We start from the raw sequence: 27,843 nt of genomic DNA on the forward strand, positions 1-27,843 counted from the left end.
CACTGAAAGACTGAAGCGACTGGGTTTGTATACCTTTGAGTTTCGAAGATTGAGAGGGGATCTGATTGAGACGTATAAGATTATGAAAGGATTGGACATTCTGGCAGTAGGAAACATATTTCCACTGATGTGTGAGTGCCGAACCAGAGGACACAGCTTAAAAATACGGGGGTAGACCATTTAGGACAGAGCTCAGGAGGAACTTCTTCACCCAGAGAGTGGTGGCTGTGTGGAATGCTCTGCTACAGGGGGCAGTGGAGGCCCACTCTCTGGATTCATTTAAGAAGGAGTTGGATAGAGCTCTCAAAAATAGTGGAATCAAGGGTTATGGAGATAAGGCAGGAACAGGATACTGATTAGGAATGATCAGCCATGATTATATTGAATGGTGGTGCAGGCTCGAAGGGCTGAATGGCCTACTCCTGCACCTATTGTCTATTGTCTATTGACGATGTCCATGGCCTCCATTCAACTCCAAATTTGGTTGTGTGTTGTAGGGTCTGCAGCTACCAGGTTTGTTTGCAAACTTTCTGTTGACAGTTGCGGCCTGCCTGGATTCTGCAGCATGTTGATAAGCATAGTCATTTTGGTCAAGGCTAGTTTCCATTTCCCAGCATGCTTTAGTCCTTGTCCATTTTTCATCAAATCCATCATAAACTTTATCATTTTGAGCAGTCCATCCAGCCATAATTCGCTCTCCACTAAAATGGTGGATGTTAAGACTGAAAGAATTTTGTTTGGTCACAGTTATACAAGGAGATAGAGCTAAAGCAGATAAGTAGAGTTGTGATGGTACAGTTGTTCGAGGCCTGTCATCTCGGCTCCAGGTTATCTCTGCAGGAATTCCGCAAGCTAATGTCTTAGGCTCAACCAAGTTTAGATGCTTCATCAATGCCCATTGCAAGGACAGAAGTGGAGATGTTTGTTGATAATTGCACAATGTTTAGCACCATTCACAACTCCACACATACTGAAGCAGTCCATGTTCAAATGCAACAAGATTTGAACTCTTATCCAGATTTGGGCTGACAAGTGGCAAGTAATATTTGCACCACACAAATGCCGGGCAATGGCCATCTCAAAAAGAGACTATCTGACCACTGCCCCATGCCATTCAAAGGCATTATCATCACTGAAAACCCCACTAGCAACATCCTCGGAGTTAACATTGACCAGAAACCCAACTGGACTCGCCACGTAATCACATCGGCTACAAGATCAGGTCAGAGGCTAGGAACACTGCAGTGAGTAACTCACCACATGACTCTCCAATCACTGTCTACCATTGACATGGTGCAAGTGAGAGTGTAAAGGAATAGTCCCCACTTGCCTGGATGTGTACAGATCCAACAATACTCAAGAAGTTTGACATAATCCAGGAGAAAGTAGCCCGCTTGATTGGCAACACATCCATAGCATTCACTTCCTCCATCACTGACATTCCACTAGCAGCAAGCTGTACCATCTACAAGATGCCTTGCAGAAATTCACCAAGGCTCCTTCGACCACACCTTCCATCTAGAAGGACGAAGGCAGCAGATACATGAGAACACCGTCCCTTGTAAGTTCCCCTGCAAGTAACTCATCATCCTCACTTGAAATATGTTGCCATTCTTTCAGTGTTGCTGGGTCAGAATCCTGATATGTTCCACTTAATGGCAATGGCACACAGACTGCAGTGGTTCAAGGAGGCAGCTCATCACCACCTTCTCAAGGGCAGCTAGGGATGGGAAATAAATGCTGGCCAGCCAGCAACACCCACTTTCCATGAGTGAATTAAAAAAAAGATATTGATCAGCCATAAATGAACACAGAAGCACCTCAAGAGACTGAATGGGCTCCTCCTGTTCCTATAACAAAGAGTTGCAAAAACAATTACAGTGGAAGAAAATGAATGGTTTAGAAGGTTTCTGGATTACAAATAATAAATTAGCTTCATGAGTCATAGAGATGTACAGCACGGAAACAGACCCTTTAGTCCAACTCGTCCATGCCGACCAGATATCCTAAATTAATCTAGTCCCATTTGCCAGCATTTGGCCCATATCCCTCTAAACCCTTCCTATTAATAAATATATTCAGATGCCTTTTAAATGCTGTAATTTTATCAGTGTCCACCATCTGGCAGCTCATTCCATACATGCTACACCCTCTGTAATATACTGCCTAATATACTACTTCTCCACACAGCATGTTGTAAAAACATTATTGCTTTGCATCATCCTCATGTAAAAATTGCCATAATTAACTTCTCAAGGCACCCTGGGATTGGCAATGAATATCAATTTTGGCAGTGCCATTACAATCTGAGAATGAATTAACAAAAAACACTCTGGATAAAATTGGGTAGACAAATTTTATGGTAGAGGATTAAAAGAAAAGAAAAATTGTGACAACTAGCTCAGGGACATAAGGATTCCAAAGTCCAAATACAGAAAAAACTGATATAACAATGAATTGAGAAGTGTTGTGGTTTGCTGAAATGGCAGGTTTCTTGACTGAAGAGAACTGGCCACATGATTATGATTCCATCTTTTGATGCTGCCACTAATGTGAAATACCATCATCAAAGTTACTGGTCTAAAGTATTAAATCCTTAAATCTTGAACTTAAGGGTTAGAAGTGGTTGTGCTTTAATGCTGCACACCATTCTCTCTTCCTGAGTGACGCTTTATTAACATGCACAGGGAACTGTTATTTATACCATGATTGCTATTTACTGAGAATTTTTTTGTTAACTGACTAAATATAAAAATATTACTGCTATTAATAGCTCTTAACTCATATGTGTTTACTTTGTATTCCTGTGAGATGTCTCACTATTTGCATATTTTCATTGCAGTTGATAAGCCCTACAAGTGTAGCTTCTGTGGACGAAGCTACAAGCAACGTAGCTCCCTCGAAGAACACAAGGATCGTTGTCACAGTTACTTGGAAAGTACAGGTCTCTGCACACCAGGTAAGATGGATATATATTTATGTATTTTCAAAAGGTGTATGGAGTTTCTTTTAAAAGTTCTCATTTGTCCACTGGTATCAGAACACTCCATTTTCTTTTGTAGCCCAGTTTATTAAAGAAATTCATTCTCATTGGAGATTTAGTTAAACCTGTCAGGTTCATATAAAGACAAGCAGGAAATTCTGCCAGTGTCCTGGCCACTGAATTCACCACAGAAAGACAGATCTCTCGTTACTTAATTGATTGTAGTAGCACATTGCTGTATGCAAATTGGCTGCTGTATTTCCTCCATTGTTACAGTGACTATGCTTCATAAGTACTTCATTGGCTGTAAAGCACTTTGGGACAGCTTGTGGTTGTGAAAAGTGCTATATAAACAAAAGTCCTTCTTTTAATATTTGTGGTTAAACACCTTGTAAACATTCAGTGTAGCAGTTTTCCTTCCAAGCCTGTTCACCCTCTATTCAATATCGTGTACTTTTTCCTTCTAAACTTTTCCTTTGACTATTCGGCACAGATACATTCCTCTAAATTTACCAAAGTTGGGAAGCTAACAAATTATAATATTCTGCTTCTAAGCAAGTGCAATCCTTAATGTGTCCCAAATATTAGACCAAGTCACAGCTTGGAGGATGCACACAGTGACTATTTCTGGGTGTAAAGTATCAATTTTTGAATACTTCCCACATTGGTGGCTTACTATACCGTTACAATTGAAAATATCTCTTTTCCTGTCAATTTAAGGAATTCCTGTGGATTATCTGAGTATTTATTTATCTGAATGCATACAGGGATGGCAAGGATGGTACTAAGTTATAATGTTAATTTGGAGAACTGATGCAGACACAGCACCATAACAGTTCTGGTTCTGTTCTGCCACTCTGTGGTATGATGCGAAACTTTTCTGAAGTGCAAAACATAGGGTACAAAGGATCAAATAATAACTAAAATATAGACTCAAAATGTACACCTTAGTTTTGAACTTCCTCCATGGCCTCCCCCTGCTCTGTTTTGGTATCTCCATCAATTTTTAGCAGCCCTGATTTTAATCATTTCATTGTTGGTGGCTGTGGAATTATCATCATGTCTCTCTTCCTCATTATCATTCTCCTCTCCTTTTAACCGCTCCTTAAAAGTTAACTCATTGTCGAAACTCATTTTATGTCACTTATTGTCACATTTTCTTTGATAAAACTCATCAGATATGCCTTGGGGCTTTTTATCAAGGGCAGAATCTTCCTCCTGAGAAGCAGCAGGGAAGGTAGTTACATGTCCCAAATGTCTTTGCTGCAGCCACCAGCAGGAGATTCTGCTCCATCTTAAAGGTGTTATTTTAGTGCAAATTACTTGCATTAATATGATTATCAACAAAATTCATCGTTTTTGCTTATAGCTCACAGCCATTTTAAATTTCGCTTTCTCCCTCTGGGAGAGAATCCCAAAGATTCCCAACCCTGCAAGTAAAAAGATTTCTCCTCATCATAGTATAAGTGGAATCTCCCTTATTTTTAAATTGTGTTCCCCTAGTTAGAGACTTGCCCATGCAGGGATATTATCTACCCTATCTACTCCCTTAAGTATTTTGTAAATTTCAATGAGATCACCTCTCATTCTTTAAAGCTCGAGAGAACACATGCCTAGTCTGTCCAATCAGATGGAGGTTAATTTGGATAAATGCAAGCAATTGCATTTTTGTAAAACAAACAAGGGCAGGACTTATACAATTAATGGTCTTGGACAATTTTGTAGAATAGAGAGACTGAGGAGTTCAGTTACATAGTTCTTTGAAATTTGTGTCTCAGGTAGACAGGGTGGTTAAGAAGGGGTTTAGCACGTTTGCCTTCATTGTTCAGACCTTTGAATATAGGAGTTGGGATGTCATGTTGAGGTTGTACAGGATGTTGATGAGGCCTGTTCTGGAGTACTGTGTGCAATTTTGGTTGTCCTGCTATAGGATGGATATTATTAAATTGGAGACAGTTCAGAAAGATTTACCAGGATGTTGCCGGGAATGGAGGAGTTGAGTTATAAAGATAGACTGGGACATTTTTTCGCTGGAGCATAGGATGTTGAGAAGTGACCTTATAAAGGTTTATAAAATCATGAGGAGCATAGGTAATGTCAATAGCAAAGGTTTTTTTCCCCCAAGGGTAGGGGAATTCAAAGATAAGGGGCTGGTTTTAGGATGAGAGGGGAAAGTTTTTTAAAACTACATGAGGGGTTAACTTTTTACACAGTGAATGGATTTTGTGTGAAATGAACTGCCAAAGTGGTGGGTGCAGGTACAGTTACAATATTTAAAAGACATTTGGATAAATGCATGAATAGGAAAGGTTTAGAAGGATATGGGCCAAATGCAGGCAAGTGGGACTAAAGTTCAGTTTGGAAACGTGGTCAGCATGGACCGAAGGGCTTGTTTCTGTGCTGTATGACTCTATGACTGTCTTCATAGGACAGCCCTGCCATCCTGGAAACATCGAGAAAGTGAAAACTGCAGATGCTGGAGATCAGAGTCGAGAGTGTGGTGCTGGAAAAACACAGCCAGTCAGGCAGCCTCTGAGGAGGAGGAGAGTTAACGTTTTGAGCATAATACATTCTTAATGAAGAGCTTATGCTTGAAATGTCAACTCTCTTGCTCCTCGGATGCTGCCTGTCTGGCTCTGCTTTTCCTGTGCCACACTTTTCATCCTGGGAACAAGTCTGGTGAACCTTTGTTGCACTCCCTCTGTGGCCATAATATCTTGCAGTGGTTAGCACTGCTGCCTCACAGTGCCAGGGACCTGGGTTCAATTCTTGCCTCAGGCAATTGTCTGTGTGGAGTTTGCACATTCTTCCCGTGTCTGCATGGGTTTCCTCCAGTTTATTCCCACAGTCCAAAGATGTGAATTGGCCATGCTAAATTGCCCGTAGTGTTAGGTGCATTAGTCAGGGGTGAATCTAGGCAAATGGGTCTGGGTGGGTTGCTCTTCGGAGGGTTGGTGTGGACTTGTTGGGCCGAAGGGCCTGTTTCCACACTATAGGGAATCTAATCTAATCAAATAAAGAGACCAGAGCTGCACACAGTGCTCCATGTGCAGTCTAACCAATCTCCTATGCAACTGAATTAAGAGTTCACTACTTGTGCACTCAAATCCTTTTTCAAGCTTTACAACGTAATGCTTTTTATTTACTTTGCTTGCCTTTCAGACTTGTTCCAGAATTTGTTGCCATATGTTTTTATGTGTGTCTCAAGTTTATTGATTAATTCTGTTTCAAAGATCAGTATGATCTTGTCTCAGTTTGTTTGGAACTCCTGACTGAGCAACTGTGATGTTATGATTACTTATAAAGGTGATGTTTTGTGAGTGTGTAATTAGTGGGAACTCTTTACTCAGGTATATTTGGAGGCAGAATTACTGCCCATGGTTTGCCAAAAATTGTGGGCAGTAACCAAGTTTCCGAAAAACCCTTCTAGTGGGTGACGCACTCAACCAGCAGCAGTGACGCAGAAAATTATCCTATGATATCATTCTAATTCAGATTGTCTGTTTAACAAAAGGTTGGTTATCTGTGATTGGTTTTTGCTCTTTACACCAATTGTGTTCTTTTTACTTAGTTGGTTTAACATTTTTGTTGTGTAGAGGTTAATAGATTTGTGTAAAATTTCTTTATTTAAAACTTGTGTAAAAACACTATATACAATGGGAGATTGGGAAACTGAAGATGTACAAAGGAGAAAATTAAAAGAATAGGGACCATTATCATGTACTGTCAGTTTTGGTTCAGTGCTAGCACTATTGCCTCTGAGTCAGACCGTCCATGGGTTTGAGCCTGATTTGAAGCTTCAGAATTTAAGCACTAAACCAAGACATGGGGTTGAATCATACTTCTTTTTGTTCAGCCTGAGTTAAATTGTGTTTTTGGGGCGTTTCTGGCCATGAGGCCTGGCAAGTTTTCTCACCATACAAACCAAAATTCTGCTTCATTGATTATGTACTCTGCCCTTATGGCATTTGTCATGCTTGATTTCTACACTATCTTATCACATGACATTCCCAAAACAACTCAACACTCAGCAGATATCCCAGAATTCATCAACATCCCTTGAGTCTGTGCCATTTTGAAATGCTCATTTTCAATCACTCTCAGTCCGGAGCTGCTGTCCGTAGTGGCTGACATTTGCCCCAGACATAGAGGCAGGGGAAGTTGCTGCCCTGCTTTGTTGGCAGGGACCTGATGATCCTGCTGGATGGGGTGGTGCAGAGTCAGAACTTCCTCTTCCCCCTGGACCAGCCATGCATAATACAATGCCAGACCATGTCAGCCTGGTCTAAGGTTGCCATCTGGGCTAAAGCAGTTTCAGTTACCTGGGGGATTGTCCAGCATTATAAGAAGAATGTCAATGTCCCTCTTCTGTCTGCCAGCAGAAGTGCTGCCATTCTTTCTCTGCTATCTCACACAAACACTTTCTCCTACTGTTCTACTGCCCACCAAAGCTCATGCTCAACCACTCTCACTATTGCCTGCTATATTTTGCCCACTCACCCTCACCCTCACCCCAACCTCTCAAAGCCACTAATCCTGCATTGCCCTCTGTGCTGCCTACTCACTTAGTCCGAACACCTCCCGTGAGTACCAACAGTAGCAGATGTGCCACCCACTTTCATCTTCTGTAATACCTGCCTCACTCTCATTCCAAAAAACAAACAAACAATCGCAGAAGTTGGAAATCAGTATTGTTGGAGAACCTCAGCAGGTCTGGCAGCAACTGTGGAGAGGAAGCAGAGGTCCTGAGGCCCTTCTCCACTGGACTCGAAACATTAACTCTACTTTCTCTCCATAGATGCTGCCAGACCTACTGAGGTTCCCCAGCAGTTTCTGTTTTTGTCTCTCTCATTTCATGTGGAAAACAGCCCAGAATAGGAATCAAGATCAGTGGTGTGCTGCCTATCATTTGACTATTCACCCCTTATCAGGAAAGCATCCTGACTGACCACCCAGGAGGGACCTGAACTGGTATCAGAGACTCTCTATGTCAAGACGTTTGAAGAAAAACCAAAAAAAAACTGCAGATGCTGGAAATCAGAAACAAAATCAGAAATTGCTGAAAAAATAAAGCTTTCTCTCACAGATGATGCTAGACCTGTTGAGCTTTTCCAACAATTTCTGTTTTTGTTACCCCGATCAAAGGCTGGCCTCCTTGTCTTGACAGAGATCTGCTGGCAACCATGCCAACCTACTGGCTTCATGCCAGGCTTTGGCTCTGCATTAAACAGAATGGCAAAACAGCAATATTATGAGCCTGGCAACTCTGAATGAAGAGTCAAATTGCGAAAAGGTACAACAATGCAAGGCAGGGATGATGTGAGCGTCCAGCTCCAGTTAAAATGAATGATTGCTGTGACAACAAGCAAACCACTCAGAGTTGCTGCCTGTTCCAGTCCAAGAACTGGGTGTGTGTCCCAAGTGCACAGTGTCCACGCTAGTTGTTGGTCCAGCCAGAGGTGCCACATTAAAGTGAAATGCATTGGAGATATGCTGTGGGTTCTTAGAGGCTGGCACATGTCAAATGCCAGTGTTCCATGACTTAGGGTGCATGTAGCCAGTGTTGAGAGTATGTTGCTGGAAAAGCACAACAGGTCAGGCAGCATCCGAGGAGTAGGTCAGGCAGCATCCGAGGAGCAGGAAAATTGACATTTCGGGCCGGATTCCTGATAAAGGGCTCCAGCCCGAAACGTCGACTCTCCTGCTCCACGGATGCTGCCTGACTTGCTTGTTTTTCCAGCAACACACGCTAAACTCTGACATCCAGCATCTGCAGACCTCACTGTCTCCTGCATGTAGCCAGTGTCTATTGAGCGTGCGCTGAAATGTTGGTATCTGGTTTTCAACAAGGAAGTCATTCGAAGTAAGCAGTAAGCTGAATTCACCATATGCATTCTCTGTTACATGTTGCGTCTTCTTGACATCTAGCTTGTTTGGCAATTTGGCAAGGTGGAAGGCTGAATATTAATGAGGCAAGTTGTGCTGTTAACAGGGTTTTTTTAACATGCAATAACCAGGGTGTAATGACAGCTCATCACTGCCAAGTGAGAATCTCACTTTGCCACGGTGATGCAGTGGGTTTCTCCTGATGTTAAGATAGGCCTCACTGGACTAATTGCCCAATTCTTCCATACATCTTGCCATAGCCTGTCTCACTCACACCCCAATAATATTCTACCCTTGGTCTGCACTCTCAGCTGGATGTAAAAAATCCCACTGTTTTGACAAGAACACTTTTACTAACATCCTAACATGATTAAGATAAAAAACCTTGTCATCTATGCAACTTTGTCTGTGTACTGGCCAACACATTTAATGAATCATATGTTACTGCAATTCAAAGCATTAAATTGGCTGTGAAATGCACTAAATAAATGTTATTTCTTTTATGAGCATGAGACATAATAAAGAATGTATCAGAAAGTGGTAGAAGATAAAATCTAAACTTGGAAATATAATTGTCTGTCAGATTACAGGGTTATCTTGTACCTACCAAGGAAAATAGAAGTGCCGGAAAACTGAAGCAATGTTTAATCATGTGACGTAATAGAACAGAATTACTGAGAACGTGTCAGGTTCACTGGTGTCCTTCAAGCAAGGAAACAATTCTGAAGAAGGTCACTGAACTCGAAACGTTGACTCTCATTTCTTTCCACAGATGCAGCTAGACCTGCTGAGGTTTTCCAGCAATTTCTGCTTTTTGTTTCTGATTTCTAGCACCAACAGTTCTTTTGATTTTACCAAACTTGTCAGTTGTGCCAAATTGCCACAAAGTAGTCAAGTATGAATTAAACCATATAGATCACTTGCCCCTCAAAATGACAATCTACACCCACCACTGTCAACTTACTAAGACTTGGAGGCACGAGCCAAAACTGGGAGGACCTGTTCCACAAGCTAATCAAGAAATAGTCTGACATAGTCAAACTCATGAGAATTATAGCTTACAGGCAATCTACCTGACAGTGTGGAAAATTGCCCAGGTTTGTCCTTGATACAGAAGCAGGATAAATCCAACCTGGCCAATTACTGGTCAATTAGTCTACTCTCAATTATCAGTTAAGTGAAAGAGGGTGTCATCAACAGTGCTATCAAGCAGCACCTGCTCAGCAATAACTGCTCAGTGATGCCCAGTTTGGGTTCCGCAAAAGCCACTTAACACCTGACCTCATTACAGCCTCGGTTCAAACATGATCAAAAGAGCAGAATTCCAGAGGGGAGGCGAGAGTGACTGGCCTTTAGGTTGCGAATGCATTTTACTGAATGTGATATCAAGGTACCCTAGCAAACTGGAATCAATGGGTATCAAGGGGCGAACAGTTGCGAGTCCTACCTGGCACATAGGAAGATGGTTATGGCTGTTGGAAGTCAGTCATCTCAGCTCCAGGAGATCTCTGCAGGAGTTCCTCAGGGTAGTATCCTCGGCCCAACCATCTTCAGTTACTTCATCAATGACCTTCCCTCCATCATAAGGTCAAAAATGGGGATGATTGTTGATGAATACACAATTTTCAGCACCATACACGACTCCTCAGATCCTGAAGCAGTTCATGTTCAAATGCAACAGTACCGGCTGAAAAGTGGCAACTAACATTGCATCACACAAATGCCAGGCAACGACCGTCACCGGCAACCAACAATCCAATTAATATTCCATTGCGTTATCATCCCTGCCCCCTATTATCAACATCTTAGGGGTTAGCATTGGTCAGAAACTAAACTGGACTAGCCATATAAATATAGTGGCTACAAGATCAGGCCAGAGGATCGGAATCCTGCAGCATATAGCTCAACTCCTGTCTCCCAAAGCCTGTCCACTGTCTACAAGACACAGGTGAGTGTGTGTTGGAATACTCCCCACTTGCCTGGATGGGTGCAGCTCCAGCAACACTCAAGAAGATACCATCCAAAAAAAACAGCCCACTTGATTGGCACTACATCCACAAACATCCACGCCTTCCACTACCAGTCCTCAATAGTACATACTGCTGCTATCTACAAGATGCACCAAGGCTCCGTAGACACCAACTTCCAAACCCACGACTACTTCCATCCAGAAGCTCAGGGGCAGCAGATACATGGGAACACCACCATCACCTGCATGTTTCTCCCCAATCTCCTACCATCCTAACTTGGAAATATATTGCCATTCCACCAGTGTAATTGAGTCAAAATCCAGGAATCCCCTCCCTAAGGGCATTGTGGGTGGGTCTACCTACAGCACATGGACTGCAGCAGCTCACGAAGGCAGCTCACCCCCACCTTCTCAAGGGGCAACTAGAGCTTGGCCGTAAACACTGGAACAGTATAGCCGAGAAAGTTTTCGAGGCTCAATCACTGAAAGTATTTAAAGAGGAGGTAGATAGACTTCAAAAATAGCGACAAGTTGAAGGCTATGAGGAGCTAGCAAGAAAGAGGATTTGAGGCCTTTGAGAAATCCACTAAGATTTCAGAGTTGAGGGGCTGAATAACCTACTCCTGCTCTTATTTTGTGTGTTTAGCATTGTTCTGGAGAAACTGAGTGTTAGATGAGGAAGAAGAAAAATCAGATATTAAGACATAGGCAAGTGAGGCTTGTAAAAAGCTTGAGAAGAAGCAAGATAACATTAGTGACCCTGCTATTGTAACAACAAGCAAATAGGCATTTCATGTTTCACCTGGTATTGAATCTGCTTATCAATGCTGGTTTCTTGAGAGAGGTGATAGTTAAGATCTGGGATGTGTTCAACATATTCCATAGACTCCTCTTCAACATATATAGGAGCTGAAATATTTTACTGACCAGATGCAAGATTATTTATGAATTTTGGCAATATTCAAAAACAAAATGAGTTTCCTGTATACGGAATTGAAGAGATTGAGAATGGCTTGCCAATCTGGTGCAGAACAGGCAACAATAATGCAGTAATCTGCAAACTCCAGGTCATGTATGTCTGTGATCACCTAACAAAGGAGCAGCGCTCTGAAAGCTTGTGATTTCAAATAAACCCATTGGACTATAACCTGGTGTTGTGTGACTTCTAATTTGGTTAGAACAGTTTGGCTAAAGGTCATGATTTGGAGATGCCGGTGTTGGACTGGGGTGTACAAAGTTAAAAATCACACAACGCCAGGTTACAGTCCAACAGGTCTGACAAATCTGTTGGACTATAACCTGGTGTTGTGTGATTTTTAACTTTGGCTAAAGGTGTACTGGTTCAGGAGCACAAATCTTCAGTATTATTGCCAGAATATTGTCAAAGCTGATATCCTTTGCAGTATTCAGTACCCTCAGCCATTTCTTGATAACACATGGAGTGAATTGAACTGGCGGAAGGCTGGTACCTGGGATGCAGGGGAGCTCAGGAGAAGACCAAAATGGATCATCCACTCATCACTTCTGAAAAGGAATTTTAAAAATTTGTTCAGGGGAGTGGGTGTTGCATTTATTGCACATCCTCAGTTGCCCAGGGGGAGTTAAGAATCAGCCATATTGTCAGGCTCTAGAGTCACATGCAGGCCAGACTGGGTAAGGATGGCTGAAATCCTTCCCTGAAGGACATTAATGAACCAGATGCATTTTTACAACAATCAACAGTGGTTACATGGTTACCATTGGACTAGCATTTTTCAATTCCAGATTTTTACTGAATTCAAATTTCACCATCTGTGGTGGTGAGATTCAAACCCAGAAGGGGCCTGTGATTCTGGGATTACTCATCCAGTTAAATTATCACTGTGCACTTCGTCCCCACTTGTGGATGCTTCAGCCTAAATCTTTGCACGACTGTGTCGGACTCCCCAAATGGGATGTTTGTGAATCTCTTTGTATTAGTTGTTTATTTCTCCACTAATATTCACAACTGGATGTGGTAGGACTGCAGAATTTAGATCTGTTCCATTGCCTGTGGGGTTGCTTAATCCTGTGTATTATTTGCTGTTTTCAACAATTGGCAAATAATTACACCTACGCTGTAGCTTCATCAAATTGATTCCACATTTTCAGGTATGTTCGGTGTTCCTCCCAGCATATTCTTTTGCACTCTTCATTGAACAAGGGTTGACATCCTATTTTGATAGCAGTGGTAAGGCGAGGGATATGCTGGGCTCCACATTATGAATTAATACGATTCTGCTGCTGATGATGGCCTACAGTGATGTATCCCAGTATTCATTGTTAGATCTGCCTGAGGTCTATCTAATTTAGCATGATGGTAGTGCCACGTGACACCATGGAAGGCATTCTTAATGTGAAGATGGGTTTCTTCTCTTCAAGGACTGTGCAGTGATCACTGCTACTTAAACATTAATGGTCAGATACATTGTCAGGTAGATTAGCCAAGGACAAGATCATGTAGGTTTTTCTCTCCAGTTGGTTCCCTCACAACTTGTCATAGACTGAGTTTAGCAGCAATGTCCTTCAGGACTAAACCAGCTCAGTCAGGAGTGATGCTGCCGAGCCACTCTTGGTGATGCACATGAAAATCATCCACCCCAAGGGCATCCTGCGCCTGTGCCACCCTCAGTACTTTCTCTCAGTGGTGTTTAACTTGGAGGATTACTGATTCATCAGCTGAGATTGGGGCATGACATAAAATGTAATCAGCAGAAGGTCTCCTTGCCCATATTTGAATTGAAGGCATGAAACTTTATGGGTTCTGAATTCAATGTTGTGAACTGCCAGGCCAACTTTCTCCCAAATGTACACCACAGTAACACTACCTCTACTGTATCTGACCTTCCGTTAAGGCAGGACATGATGGTTGTGTCTGAAACAGTTATTGCTTACTTATTTGTGGTCAGTAAAATGTTTCAGCTCCTATATATGTTGAAGGAGAGACTCTGGAATATGAAATAATCCTGGACAGTCACTATCCTCTTAGAGAAGAAATTCCTTCTCATTTTAAATGAGTGTCCCCTTATTCTGTGACTATGTCTCCTTTTTCAAAATTCTTTATATTAGATTAGATTAGATTACAGTGTGGAAACAGGCCCTTCGGCCCAACAAGTCCACACCGACCCGCCGAAGCGCAACCCACCCATACTTCTAGCAGTTTAAACAGCATCTTAACATCTGCCTTGTCAAACCTCCTCAGAATCTTGTATGTTTCAATATGATCGCTCCATTGTTCTAAACTCTAATAAATAAAAGCCCATTTAGCCATTCTTGATTTGTTATAACACCAAAATTATGGAGTTGCAGATAGTGAGGAGTATCGTCAAAGGTTACAGTGGGATCTGGATAGAGTGATAGAGTCATAGAGATGTACAATATGGAAACAGACCCTTCAGTCTAACTCGTCCATTCTGACCAGATATCCTAAATTAATCTAGTCCCATTTGCCAGCACTTGGCCCATATCCCTCTAAACCCTTCCTACTCATATACCCATCCAGGGAAAACAGCCCCAGCCTATAAGTTTCATAATATCCTTCCTATAGGAGAGAGACCAGAGTTGCACACAATATTCCAAAAGTGTCCTGTACAGCCACAACATGACCTCCCTACTCCTAAACCCAATGCTCTGACCAATAAAGGAATGCATACCAAATTCATTCTTCACTATCCTATCCACCTGTGACTCCACTTTCAAGGAACTATGTACCTGCACTCCAAGGTCTCTTTGTTCAGCAACACTCCCTAGGACCTTACCATTCAGTGTATGATGTTCTGCGCTGATTTGCCTTTCCAAAATGCAGCACCTCACATTTATCTAAATTAAACTCCACCTGCCACGCCTTGGCCCATTGGCTCATCTGATCAAGATCCCATTGTACTCTGAAGTAACCTTCTTCTCTTTCCACTACACCTCCAATTTTGGTGTCATCTGCAAACTTACTAACTATACCTCTTATGCTCACATTCAATTCATTTATATTAATGACAAAAAGCAGCAGACCCAGCACCATTGGTCACAGGCCTACAGTCTGAAAAGCAACTCTCCACCACCACCCTGTGTCTTCTATCTTTGCGCCAGTTCTGTATTCAAATGGCTAATTCTCCCTGTATTCCATCGGTAACTTTGTTAATCAGTCTACCATGTGGAACCTTGTCGAACGCCTTACTGAAGTCCATATAGATCACGTCCATCACTCTGCTCTCATCAATCCTCTTTGTTACCTCTTCAAAAAACTCAATCAAGTTAGGGAGAGACATGATTGCCCACACACAAAGCCATGTTGACTCTCCCTAATCAATCCATACCTGTCCAAATACATGTAAATCCTGTCCCTCATGATTCCCCCCAACAAGTTGCCCACCACCGATGTCAGCTCACCTGTCTGTATTTCCTGGCTTTTCCTTACCACCTTTCTTACATAGTGGCACCATGTTAGCCACCCTCTAGTCTTCTGGCACCTCACCTGTGACTATTGATGATGCAAATATCTCAACAAGGGGCCCAGCAATCACTTCCCTAGCTCCCCACAGTGTTCTGGGGTACACCTGATTAGGTTCTGGAGATTTATCCACCTTTGTGTTTTAAGACATGCAGCACCTTCTCCTGTGTAATGTTGACATTTTTCAAGATGTTGCCATCTATTTCCCACATTTTATATCTTCCATGTCCTTCTCCACAGTAAACATTGATACAAAATACTTGTTTAGTAACTCCCCATTGGCTGCCTTGCTGATATGTGAGGGGTCCTATTCTCTCCCTAGTTATCTTTTTGTCCTTAATGTATATATAAAATCCCTTTGAATTCTCCTTAACCCTATTTGCCAAAGCTATCTCATGTCCCCTTCTTGTCCTCCTGATTTCTCTCTTAAGTATACTCCTGCTGCCTTGATATTCTTGTAAGGATTCATTCAATCTCTGCTGTCTATACCTGACATATGCTTCCTTCTTTTTCTTAACCAAAACCTCAACTTCTCTAGTCATCCAGCATTCTCTACACCTACAAGCCTTGCCTTTCACCCGAACAAGAATATACTGTCTCTGGACTCTCATCATTTCATTTTTGAAGGCTTCCCATTTTCCATCCATCCCCGATCAACTTTTGAAAGTTCTTGCCTATTACCGTCAAAATTGGCCTTCCTCCAATTTAGAACTTCAACTTTTAGATCCGGTCTATCCTTTTCCGTCACTATTTTAAAACTAATAGAATTACAGTCACTGACCCCAAAGTGCTCCCCCACTGACACCTCAGTCACTTGCCCTGCCTTATTTCCAAAAGTCAGTCAAATTTTGCATCTTCTGTAGTAGGTACATCCACATACTGAATCAGAAAGTTTTCTTGTACACACTTAATAAATTCCTCTCCATCTAAACCCTTAACACTAGGGCAGTCCCAGTCTATGTTTGCAAAGTTAACATCCCCTGCCATTACCACTGTATTATTCTTACAGATAACTGAGATCTCCTTACAAACTTGTTTCTCAATTACTGGTGGGTCTGTAATATAATCCCAATAAGGTGATCATCCCTTTCTTATTTCTCAGTTTTACCCAATAACTTCCCTGGATGTATTCCCAGGAATATCCTCCCGAAGTATAGCCATAATGCTATCCCTTAGCAAAAATGCCATTCCCCCTCCCCTGTTGCCTCCCTTTCTATCCTTCCTGTAGCATTTGTATCCTGGAACATTAAGCTGCCAGTCCTGTCCATCCCTGAGCCATGTTTCTGTAACTGCTATGATATCCCAGTCCCATGTTCCTAACCATGCCCTGAGTTCATCTGTCTTCCCTGTTAGGCCTCTTGCAATGAAATAAATGCAGTTTAATTTATTAGTCCTACCTTATTCTCTACTTTGTTCCTGCCTGCCCTGACTGTCTGACTGTAGAGGTCACAGACTGATCTAAATAAAAGCAAATCAGCTTTGACAAAGGGTCAGTTAGACTCGAAACGTCAGCTCTTTTCTCTCCTTACAGATGCTGCCAGACCTGCTGAGATTTTCCAGCATTTTCTCTTTTGGTCACAGACTGATCTGTTTCCTCACTATCTCCATTGCCTCGCCCCACCTCCCCACCCCAAACTTTACTAGTTTAAATCCTCCTGAGCAGCTCGAGCAAATCTCCCTGCCAGTATATTCAGGTGCAATTCAGGTGCAATCCATCCTTCTTTACAGGTCACTTCTACCCCAGAAGAGATTCTAATGATCCAAAAATGTGAATCCTTCTCCCATGCACTAGCTCCTTAGTAACACATTCATCTGCTCAACCCTCCTATTCTTCACTCTTTCCGAGATATTCTTGATCTTGGCACCAGTGAGGCAACACACCATTCTGATTTGTCACTGTCGCCCGCAGGAACAACTGTCTGTGCCTCTGACTAGAGACTCCCCTATCTTAATTGATCACTTGGAACCTGATGTACCCCTCATTACATTAGACCCAGTCTCGGTACCAGAAACTTGGCTGTTACTGCTACATGCTCCTGAGAGTCCATCACTCCCTACATTTTCCAAAATAGCATACTTGTTTGAAATGGGCATAGCCACAGGAGACCCCTGCACTACCTGCCTCCCTCTCCTACCTTTCTTGAAGGAAACCCATCTACCTGATTGTATCGGAGGTTTTTCTCTCTCTAACTGCAATCCATTACACTCTCCAGCTCCTGTAAATTCCTCATTTCCTCTAACTGTCGCTCCAACCAATCCAAGTGATCTGATGGGATTTGCAACCAAACACACTTCCTACAGACATAATCATCAGTAACATAAAAACTCTCCCTAATCTCCCACACCCAACAAGAAAACCACATCACTCTACCTGAACAATCTACAGAGGCAGAAAATAGCACAGTTTTACTGCTCTAAAAACACTGCTCCAGGCAAACTTAGTACCTGTGTTTTATATTTTTAAGTTTTAATCAAGAGACAGATCTCAATAAAACATATAACCAAAAAGCACCATTTTACTCACTATTGTAGATTCACAAAAAAAGTAAGGTTACACTTAAAAACCAAACACTTATCTGCTCCCATGCTGTGAGCTCTCCCACACAGGTTCCTCCAAGGTCAGCTGTGATTTTTGCTGCTGGTTAATTTTTCTTAGACCCACTCCGATGTCCAGAAATACATGAACTCAAACAGCAAAGGTCATAGCTGTGAAGATTCACTGTGTGTCACATAGCTGTTCCTTCCCCCCCCACCTCTCTCTCTCTCTCTCTCTCTCTCTCTCTCTCTCTCTCTGACCATGTGGTCTCTGCCTTTGTGCCTCTTCCTCCTTTTTAAACTGCCATTGTTTTGATCTTTTTTCCCCAAGATTCCAAAACAATGCAACATCTTATAAAATAGTAATTACTGCTCCTGGAATTCGAGGAAATCAGTTCCAACGCTTAAAATACCTCAAAAAACAAGCATCTGTCATAGCCACATTTTTTTTCCTGTCCTCCATCTTGGATTACCCAGAATCCAGATTGCAAATTTGGGTAGAAAAGAGAGAGTTTAATCAGGACAAATGCATTTGGAAGATCAAATTCAGGTGCAAACTCTACAATAAATAGTAGAACTCTTAGGAGCATTGACATACAGAAGGATCTGGCCGTACAGGTCCACACATCCCCAAAAGTGGCAACACAGATGGATAAGGTGGTAAAGAAGGCATACAGCATGCTTGTCTTCATTGGCCAGGGCATTGAATATAAAAGTTGGCAAGTTTTGTTTCAGCTGTACAAAACTTTTGGTTTGCCCACTTTCAGAATGTTATCACATTACCAGAAGGATGTGGATGCTTTTTAGAGGGTGCAGAGAAGGTTTGCAAGGATGTTGCCTGGCCTGGAGGGTTTTAGTTATGAGGAAAGGTTGGATAAACTCGGATTGTTTTCATGGGAAAGCTGGAGGCTGAAGGGGGGGGCGACCTGATAGAGGTCTACAAAATTATGAGAGACACTGATAGGATGGATAGTCAGGGGCTTTTTCCCAGGATGGAGAGATCAACTCCAAGAGGGGACAGTTTCAAAGTGATATGGGGAAAGTTTACGGGAGAAATGCAAGGACGATTTTTCACAGAGGGGAGGGGTACCTGAAACGCATTGCCATTGGAGGTGGTGGAACCTGGCAGGTTAGCAATGTTTAAGATGTATCTTGATAGATACATAAACGGAAGGCGAGCAGTAGGATAGATACTGCACATGGTCAATAGGTAACGGGTTTGAATAAGGATTAGGAATTGGTTAGGCTTGGTGGGCTGAAGGGCCTCTTCCTGTGCTGTATTTGATTGTATTGTTAACACCTTCATCTGAAGAACCAGACAAGTGAATCTTCCTTGAATTGCCCCCAGTACCATATGCTTTTTTAAATACAGGGACCAAAATTGTACATAGTACTCCAGGTGCTCACCAACACCCTGTTCAGTTGTAACAGAACCTCCCATTTTTAAACTCCATCCATACAGGCTAAAATTCCATTTTTCTTCTTAATAAATTGTTTTGTGTTTCACACAAGAACATCAAGGTTATTTTATCAGAATCTGTTCCCAATTAAATAATATAATTTTTCCTGCCAAAGTGTGTTACCTTACACTTGCCTACAATATACTCGATCTGCTAAATATTTTCCCTTTCTCTTTATCTCCCTGCAGATTCCTTATGTCCTCATCACAGTATTCCCTCTCATCTATTATTTTAACTTCCCTAAATTTGGATATATTACACACAGACCCCTCCTCCAAGTTATTAATATATTTTCGACCTTAAGATTGATCCTGTGGTGCTCCACTAATTATGTCTTTTCAACCTAATAAAGAGCCATCAATCCCAAATCTGTCTTCTCTATGTCAACCAATCCTCAGTCCATGCTAATACATTATCCCTAATGTAGTGAGTTCCTATCTTGTGTAATAAACTTTTATGAGACAATTTTTTGAATGCTTTCTGGAAATCCAAATGCACTATATCAACCTTTGCCTTTTCATCAACTCTGCTTTGTTTAAACCCTAAAAGAGCTCGAAGAAATTTTCCATTTCACAAAAATATGCTGACTCTGTGTCAAACATCCCTGTTCTCTTTTGCTCTGTTGTAAAGACTGCATCTTTTTATTTTGGTATAGTTGGCATGCTAACTCAGTGGTTAGAATTGCTGTCTCACAGTGCCAGGGACTCAGGTTCAATTCCAGCCTCAGATGACTGTCTGTGGAATTTGCTCATTCTTCCTGTGTCTGCATGGATTTCCTCCAGCTGTTCCAGTTTCCTCCCACAGTCCAAAGATATGCAGTGCAGGTTAGGTAGATTGGCCATGGTAAATTGCCTATACTGTCCAGGAATGTGCAGGCCAGGTGGTTTAGCCTTAGGAAATGCAGGGCTACAGGGATGGGGTGAGTCTGGGTGAGGTGCTTTTTGGAGGGTTAGTGTTGTCTCAATGGACCGAATGGCCTGCTTACACAGTGTAGGGATTCTATAATATATTTTGACTGTGGACCAAAACATAAATTATTGCTTTGAAATAAGGGAACTGTGTAAAGGAATGGCTGCAGTTTTAAAAATCAGGTTTAATGCAGCTGCTTGCAGCTTGCAACATTAATGGAGCTAACAGGTACTGCATGTGGGACATCGAAGCCAGACCACATTCTCTCTTTCTTTCAATCAGGTGAAGCTGCTCAGTGACACTAGATCAGTCGGTTTAACCATGGACCAATTGGAATAGGTGTGAGGGAACCTGACTTAGCAACAGCATTTGGATTGGCCTCTCGTTGGAAGACCAAATGTTTGGCATTCTAATTGCAAGAAATTAGGAAATCCATGTAAAAGGCAGTTGATTTCTTACTTGGAATCAAACTGGTAAAGTGTGCACTTTATTTCAGAAGAAGAATTGGAAAGACAGATGTTAAATTAGCACTGAAATCATTGAAATTCTTGCTGTTTCTAAAAGCACTTTATTATAGTTGGGTTATTATTCATCACAAGTGCTGGACTTCTTTGTATCTTCTCATTGCCCCTCGCAGTACAATGTGTGATGTTAAACTCCTCACTCTTGTAACACTGCTGGATACCTATTTCTATAGGCACCAAAATATGCCAGTTTCTTAACAGAAGTTATTGTAGAGAATGTTTTAATAAAGCAGAACTCATCATTCCTGTAGTATAAAGCTCATATCTAACTATCTTAAAAGAATAGTGAAAGCACCTGATTTGAGATCTTTCCCTTTGGGCAAATATCAAGTGGAAAATGGAGTTTTCCAGGAAGAAAGCTGGGGAGTTTCATAGGAAGCTTCCTTTCCAATAAGTCCCAGAAATCAGTAAAAATGAGTCTGTGCTACTCTCACAATTAAAGGAAAAGTAGGTCCAGTATCCTAGGCAGGCCATCACTCATTATCCAATGCCAGTTGTAACATTAATTTCAAACAGATCAAATTCACAAACTAAAATATTTGCATGGAATGAGAGATTTTCATGGAAAGTATCTCTAAATGTGAATTCCAAAGCACAGAAGGCATTATTTCCTGTTGAAGCTGTCTGTACCAAACATATCCTGAAATCAAGCATGTTTCTTTTTATGCAATAATTATCAGAGGATCCCAGCTGCTTCTGATAATAATCATTGTTAATCAGATAGACAGTTGTGATTGCAAAATAATCTACCTCTGTGCACATACCTCTATCACAAGGCAACCACATTACATATCTAACAGGAAATGAGCATTTTCCTTTACTTGTGCTTGGCCTAGGTGGTTGAATCTGGTGTTTTTCACCATTCTACATTTGACAAATCTGGACAACAAGTAATGAAGTTTGCGGCAGGAACAATTTGTTCTTAACATTGCCTCAGAATGTACCAATGTATTAATAAACTGCGTTTTTTTTCGAGGGCATATGACATCAGATAAACATAAGAGGTCAAACCTTTTCTTGTTACATAAAAATCAATGAAATTAAATAATCTTCTTAGTTTTCACATAGCTGTTATGACCATTTGTCCCATTCCGGAATCCACATTATAGGAGGGATGTAATAGCACTTGAAAAGATACAGATGAGATTTATCAGGATGCTGCCTGGGCTGAAAAGTTTTAAGTTATGAAGAGAGAGTGGACTGACTGCAACTGTTTTCCTTGGAGCAGAGGAGACTGAGAGGGGATATGATTGAAATCTGTACAATTATGAGGGGCATAGATAGGGTAGTCAGGAAATGACTATTCCCCTTATGGAGGGAGTCAAAGACTAGGTGGCATAGCTTTACGATAAGGGGCAGAAGATTTAGTGTGAGTGTGAGAAAAAATCTTTTCACCCAGAGGGTGATGAGATTCTGGAAATCCCTGCCTGTAGGGCTGGTAGAGGCATGAACCCCTCATCACAACTAAGTATTTAGATGTGTACTTGTGATGCCTAGGCATAAACAGCTATGGGCCAAGTACTGGAAATATGATTAGAATAGTTAACTGGTTATTTTTGACTGGCTCAAAAGCAATGGGTCGAAGGCCCCTTTTATCTGCTGTCGATCTCTATGATTCTGTTATATCTTTTCTACTTTTACCGAGGAACAATTTACCTCTTACACTCTCCTGTCTTTTCCCTGGAGCACTGAACAATTTTCCCTTCCAGATAAAATCCTAATCCTTCTCTATTGTCTAGATTAATCCTTCCTCCACCATAATCTCAGGCAGTGCATGTCAGATCTAAACATTCAATGTGTGAAAAGGTTGCTCCTCATGTTGCTATTGTTTCTTCTGCCAATTAACTTAAATCCATGCTCTCTTGTCACAAACCTGCCTTCAGGAGGAACAATTTCCCATTCTCGATCCAGACCCCTCATGATTTTGGATGCCTCAATCAAATCTCCTCCTAACTTTCTTTTCTTCGAGGAACTCAGTTTTCTCCAACATGTCGACGTAACTGAAATTCCTCACCCCAGGTACCTTTCTCATGAATCCTTTACACATTCTCTCTAATATCTGCACTAGTTTCCTAAAATGTGGTGCCCAGAACTAAACACAATACTACAGTTGAAGCTGGACCATTGCTGGATACAATTTTAACATCGCTTCCTTTGCTCTTGTACTCTATGCTCCTATTAATAAAGCCTAGGATTCTGCATTCTTTACTGGTTACTCTCTCAATTTGTCCTGCCACCTTCAAAGATTGTTGGGCATATATCTTCAAGTATAATAAAACAAGGAGGTTGGAAATATGAGAAACTCAGCTGACCTGGCAGCATCTGTGGAGAGAAAACAGAGTTAACAGTTTGAGTCCAGCGACCTTTCTTTAGAACATTCTAAATTTAGGGTGTAGGTTTGCTCACTGAGCTGTAGGTTTGACATCCAGACGTTTCATTACCTGGCTAGGTAACATCATCAGTGGCGACCTCCAAGTGATGATGTTATCTAGCCAGGTAATGAAACGTCTGGATATCAAACCTACAGCTCAGCGAGCAAACCTACACCCTAAACCTCAACCTGAGCTACAAACCTTCACAAACCTTGCGACATTCTAAATTATCTGTGCTCTGTTCCATCTTTCGATTTGTGTGCATTTAATTATGTTATCAATCTGCATTTTCCTAACAAAATGCTGGAGCAGACCTGATGAATCAGCTGTTCATGCAGAAACCAAATGATGGATGTGCATTGTTGACAGCAGTCTATATTGATGTTGACCAGTAGTTTTAATGCTATTACAACTGACATTGATTGGCAACGTCAGTCAGCCAATGCACATAGCTAGCCATTATCTTGTTTTCTGCATCCATTAAGAGCTCTGCATACCATTACCATTGTCAATCTTTATCTCAGCACCAAATGTTGGCTGCAGTCATTTTTCTTGGTTGACACTACAGATTGCAGCTGAAGATTCCACTTTATTTTCCACAGAAAAATAAAAGGACAGTTTAAATAGCAAATTTCTGGCATGTTTGCAAAACATTTCAGCATCTGTATTAGCTGGGGTTCACTTGGGCAACCAGGTGAAGTCTCAATAAAAAAAGGGCAGAAATAGCATGTCTGGAATCACTGAGCCATGTGACTGGTGATGCCGTGCCCTTGCGATTGCAGATATATTGGCAACAAAAACTTCCAGCTCGGCGAACAGAACCACAGCAACGAGCACCCGAGTTACAAATCTTCTCACAAACGTTGAATATTGGCCCTGTGGAAATCTGACTAGAATGTGCTATATTCAGCTGATTACTGAGCGAGGAGTCCTGTGTCAGTTAAGGGAATCCTGTGGGATTATTCTGGATACTATAGTGATTTTAGAAGGCGAAGCTGAAACTGGAAATCATTTTCCACAGTTCTCCCTTTCAATTGTGCCCAGGTGTCAGTGAAATGTTCGACTTGTTGGATTTGACTGGACTTTAGAAGTTAATTATTTCTCTGGGAACAGAGAAGTAAATCAGTTTTACCGGTCCTGACTATATCCTTTGATCTTGTCTTCCCTAGCTCAGTGTCCACATCATTTTATCGCTCGGTTACAGAGCCAGCAACAAGCCCTCTCTGTCGCTGACTGGTTCCTGGCTCTGTTTGTTGACCGTGCATCAACTGAATTGCTTGATGAATCGATACGTTGAGGGTTTATGACTGCATTGGAAAGGAATGAAGGCAGACATGATCAGATGCAGATAGAGATTCTGCATTATGGCTGTGTAACTCTGGCAAGTTTCAAGAAGATAATAAATTTAATTTGTTGCAGTACTTCACTCATGGAGTTCAACAAAGTCTTGAAGGGGAAAGGCTCAGGTTGCTAACACTATCTCAAGTTATTCTCAAAAGTACTGACATTCACGTCCTCATTTTGGGTTTCCCACTTTTGATCATTTTATTTGAATTTTCAGGATAGCTGTTTCTCTCTTCCAAGGATATTAAAAAAATAGGCTATTATCATTAGCTGATGTCGTAACATTGCACATTCATCTGTACTTTGTTAGCATGCTACTGGGAAAATGTTTGGATAGTTCTTCTACAAATTCATATACAGTACACCAGGTGACAAAACTCAGCCATTTCTCCTCATTTGGAGACAAAACAGGACACAGTAGGAAGCGTTTTGCAAATTCCTGTTTCCACCTATGGATATGAGGCAAGAGCAGCCAAAGTGCAAGCTCCCAGCAACTGAAGACTTAAAATAATCCAGTTTAATTATTATTGAAGCGTTGGGGAAAGTTTTCACACTGCTCACATTTTGGTCCCAAGTCCTTTGGAGATTCTTGAGGAATCAAATTTATCAGAAAATACTTTTGTATTCATTTTGATGGGACTTCAGTTTAAATGCCCCGCTTTTTTATGAAGTGACTGCATTTGTATTTCCTCACAAAACTTAATTAACATTGTGGATAGATTAGACACTGAGTTGAATATGAAGTAACAATCCCAGGAATCTAATGTTCTCTGGAAGGGAAGATCTAATCAACGCCATACTCAATAAATTCACCATCAGGTCGTGTAGCTGTAATTTCTTTAGAAAATGACTAGTTAGTCTAGGAAGCCTGTCATTTCCCTGTACCTGCCATTAGTCTAAAGGTTAAAAATGTGATCATTTTATTTCCCTTTATGTAAAATTTCCATTTTATTAAATAGGGCAATGCATTCAGATATGATCACATCACATCCCTTTATATAGGTCACAACTTCTGATATGTGACATTAGGTTACATTCTTTAATTTCTCATTTCAAAACTTGCAGCAATAGTCCAGCAATTAAATATATTCAAATTTTTTAAAAAAATTGTATGAGAGCATTTTTGAAAGTGTTTGTTGATTCTGTCATGTTCTGTAGCTTGCTGTGATAGTTTCTTTAATTTATTCATTCAGGCGATATGGATATTGCTGGTAAGGCCAGCATTTATTGCCCATTCTGAATTGTCTTTGAGAAGGAGGTGGCAAGATGCAGTCTTAAAGCTACTGCAAAACAGCCCAGGGATCCAGCAGGTACACACACTCACTGTGGGAGTTCTGGAATTTTGATTCAACATCAGTAAAGCAACAGCAACATAATCCCATTTTGCTGCTCAGGGTGGTGTGTGGCCTGACAGGGAACTTGTTGGCAGTGATGCTTCCATGCATCTACTGCCCCTGTCTTTATAGCTGGTTGAGATCATGGATTTGGAAAGTGCTGGTGGAGGAGCCTTGGTGGGTTAATGTGTGCATCTTGTAGATGTTGCAAACTGCTGCAATTGTGCCCTGGTAGTGAAGGGAATTAACGTTTAAAGTGATGGATGAGCTGCCAGTCAAGTGAGGTGCTGTGTTTTGGATGGTGTGTGTCTTGAGTGTTGCTGGAGCTGTACTCATCCAGGCATAAGGAGAGTACCAAGCTCCTGACTTGTGCCTTGTAGATGAAGAACAGGCATTAGGGAGATAGGAGGCCTTCTAATGCAGAATTCCTAGCAATCAACCTGTTCTTGTAGCACTGTGTTTATATTGGTTCAGGTCAGTTTCTGGTCAGGATGTTAAATAGGAGTATTTAGTGACGATTATGTCATTAAATGTCATGGGGAGATGGTTAGATTTTATCTTATCTAGTCAGAAGGTTGGTGTGGTTGAGAGGATATTCAGAATTCAAAGAAGTCTTGGATCAGTTCTTCAATGTCACATGTTGTGCCTTCAATTGGAGAGAACACAAACCAGGAAACTTCAGTGGGAGTATGGACGAATTGCAACATCTAGAATAAACTTTCAAGCTGGGTGTAGTTAATCAGTTTCATTTTCATCACCAGATTTAACATCGGCAAGGGACTTAGCACTTCATATTATTGCAGTTTAAGGTTTTGGTAAAGATCTGTAGTTCGGGAGCTGGTTGAATTTGATGTTGGTCCGTTTGCTGAGCTGGTGGGTTTGTTGGAAGATATTTTGTTCCCTTTCTAGGTGACATCATTATTACTGTGTTGCCTTCTGTGAAGCTGCTGTACTGTTCCACTTTGAATTGATCTGGTTCTGTTTGAGCTGTTTCTGGTTGGTTTTCCATTGCAGTGATTTGTATATTGGGTCCAGGTCATTGTGTTTGTTGATGGAGTCCGAAGGTGAGTACCGTGCTTCCAGGAATTCTCCTGCTGTTCTTTGTTTAGCCTGTCCTAGTATCATCGTGTTGACCCAGTCCAATTCATAGTTCTTGTTATCCACACCAAGGTCACTAAACAGTTTTGGTTCCCTTATCTAAGAAAAGATACATTGGCATTGGAGACAACCCAGGGAGGGTTTGCTAGGCTAATCCCAGGAATGGAAAGATTTTCTTATGTGGAGAGTTGTGCAGGTTAGACCTGTAATCATTGAAGTTTAGGAAAATGAGAGGTGGCCTCATTGAAACTGCTGAATTTGTTAAACTTCAATGAAAAGATTCTTACAGGGCTTGACAGGATAGATGCTGAGAAGTTTTCTCCCATTGTGGGAGAGTCTAGGACCAGAGGGCATAATCTCATTTAAGATAGAGATGAGAAGGAGTATCTTCTCTCAGAGAGTAGTGAAGCTGTGGAGTTCTTTACCACAGAGGGCTGTCAAGGCAAATCATTAAGTATAATCAAGGCTGAGATAAACAGATTTTTAATCAACGAGGGAACTAAAGGTTATGGGGACCATGTAGGAAAGTTGAGTTGAAGGTGATCAGACCAACAGTGATTTCATTGAATGGTGTAGAAGACTTGCTGACCCAAGTGGCCTGCTTTTCCTCCTATGTTTATATTGTACGTAATTCAATAAAGGATTCTAGTTACAAAGTCTGACTCCATGTCTGCCACTGAGCATGCTCACACTATGGTAGAAATGATAAAACCAAAAAATCTTTGCTCTGAGCAGTGGGGCCAACACCCAGCATCACCTGGACTGGCGCAAAACTTTAAACAAAAGCAAACAGCAGTCTTCCACCATGTTTCAGTACTAAAGCGAGTACAGCAGAAAATGGAGCAGTACACAAAACCAATCAGAATGAATCAGAGATCAGAACAAATAGTTTCAGCTCATAGAGACCAGTGAGCAAAACATGGCAATAAAATGGCAAAACCCAGAGCAGAAAGACACTGGCAGCCGG

The 27,843-nt window shown here is 41.4% G+C and overlaps 1 protein-coding gene across 3 annotated transcripts in view; it reads left to right on the forward strand.

Moving 5' to 3' along the window:
* Positions 1 to 27,843, forward strand: part of LOC122539702 (zinc finger protein Aiolos-like) — a 223,098-nt gene that overhangs the window by 172,848 nt on the left and 22,407 nt on the right. For all 3 annotated transcript variants that reach the window (XM_043674701.1, XM_043674703.1, XM_043674702.1), the window contains exon 6: positions 2,843 to 2,959. In XM_043674701.1, the coding sequence (XP_043530636.1) occupies positions 2,843 to 2,959 (117 nt within the window). The remainder of the gene's footprint in view (positions 1 to 2,842; positions 2,960 to 27,843) is intronic.

Source organism: Chiloscyllium plagiosum, chromosome 33 (genome assembly GCF_004010195.1).
Source record: "Chiloscyllium plagiosum isolate BGI_BamShark_2017 chromosome 33, ASM401019v2, whole genome shotgun sequence".
Lineage (NCBI taxonomy): Eukaryota > Metazoa > Chordata > Chondrichthyes > Orectolobiformes > Hemiscylliidae > Chiloscyllium > Chiloscyllium plagiosum.